General features: G+C 46.9%; 1 protein-coding gene across 1 annotated transcript in view; it reads left to right on the top strand.

Annotated features, from left to right (window-relative positions):
- LOC119586940 (phenoloxidase-activating factor 1-like) overlaps positions 1–826 on the top strand; it is a 4,438-nt gene that overhangs the window by 2,736 nt on the left and 876 nt on the right. The window contains exons 6-8 of the mRNA XM_037935672.1: positions 87–277; positions 391–590; positions 692–778. Of these exons, the coding sequence (XP_037791600.1) occupies positions 87–277; positions 391–590; positions 692–778 (478 nt within the window). The remainder of the gene's footprint in view (positions 1–86; positions 278–390; positions 591–691; positions 779–826) is intronic.

Below are 826 nucleotides of genomic sequence, written 5' to 3'. Positions count from 1 at the left end.
CGTCCACGAAACCAATCATTATTAGTTGTTATCATTATCATAATTAATTAATATTTCTCTTAATACAATTAAATCTGCAAATTCAGGACTGCAATCCGTCTCGGCGAATACGACTTCTCCAAGAGCAAGGACTGCAACTCAGCTGCAGACTTCTGCTTGCCCCCTGTGCAAGACTTCACGCCTGAGCAAGTCGTCCTCCATCCTTCCTTCAACAAGCGTGCCCCCGAGAGTGACGATATTGCGCTCATCAGACTGAACAGGAGGGTGCAACTGAACGGTCAGTCATCTTCCTCCCCTTTTCGGGGATTTGGGGAATGGTCATATGAATAATCGTTGGCTTCATTTACATAATTCTTTTATGTTCTAACGTATTTTGCCTTTTGACCACAGCTGGCGTACACCCGATCTGCCTCCCTGCCGCTGGCTTAAACGTCGGCTCCTTCCTTAACGGCAGAGACGCTATCGTGATTGGCTGGGGACATACAGAGAGGGGCACAAATACCCAGGTGCTGCAGAAAGTCTCGCTGCCTTTCGTTGATCTCGGCACCTGCAAAAGAATTCACGCAGGAGAAACACTGGTTAACGAACAGGTCAGTCTCAAGCACAAGTTAATTTTTCTTGTGACAGAACTTAAAGCTATAAGATCAAAAGAAGAAACCGAGTCATGATAATTTTTGTCACAATATTCCAGGTGTGTTTCGGCGGAAGGGCGGGACAAGACTCATGCAATGGTGACTCCGGTGGCCCTCTCTTCTTGAACGCTGTCCCTGGCACCATCGTAAGTACTGAGATTTTGTAGCAGTGAAAGCAAGCGATCAAACGCGTG

Source organism: Penaeus monodon, chromosome 22, assembly GCF_015228065.2.
Source record: "Penaeus monodon isolate SGIC_2016 chromosome 22, NSTDA_Pmon_1, whole genome shotgun sequence".
Lineage (NCBI taxonomy): Eukaryota > Metazoa > Arthropoda > Malacostraca > Decapoda > Penaeidae > Penaeus > Penaeus monodon.
This window is presented reverse-complemented; position numbering and strand designations above follow the sequence as displayed.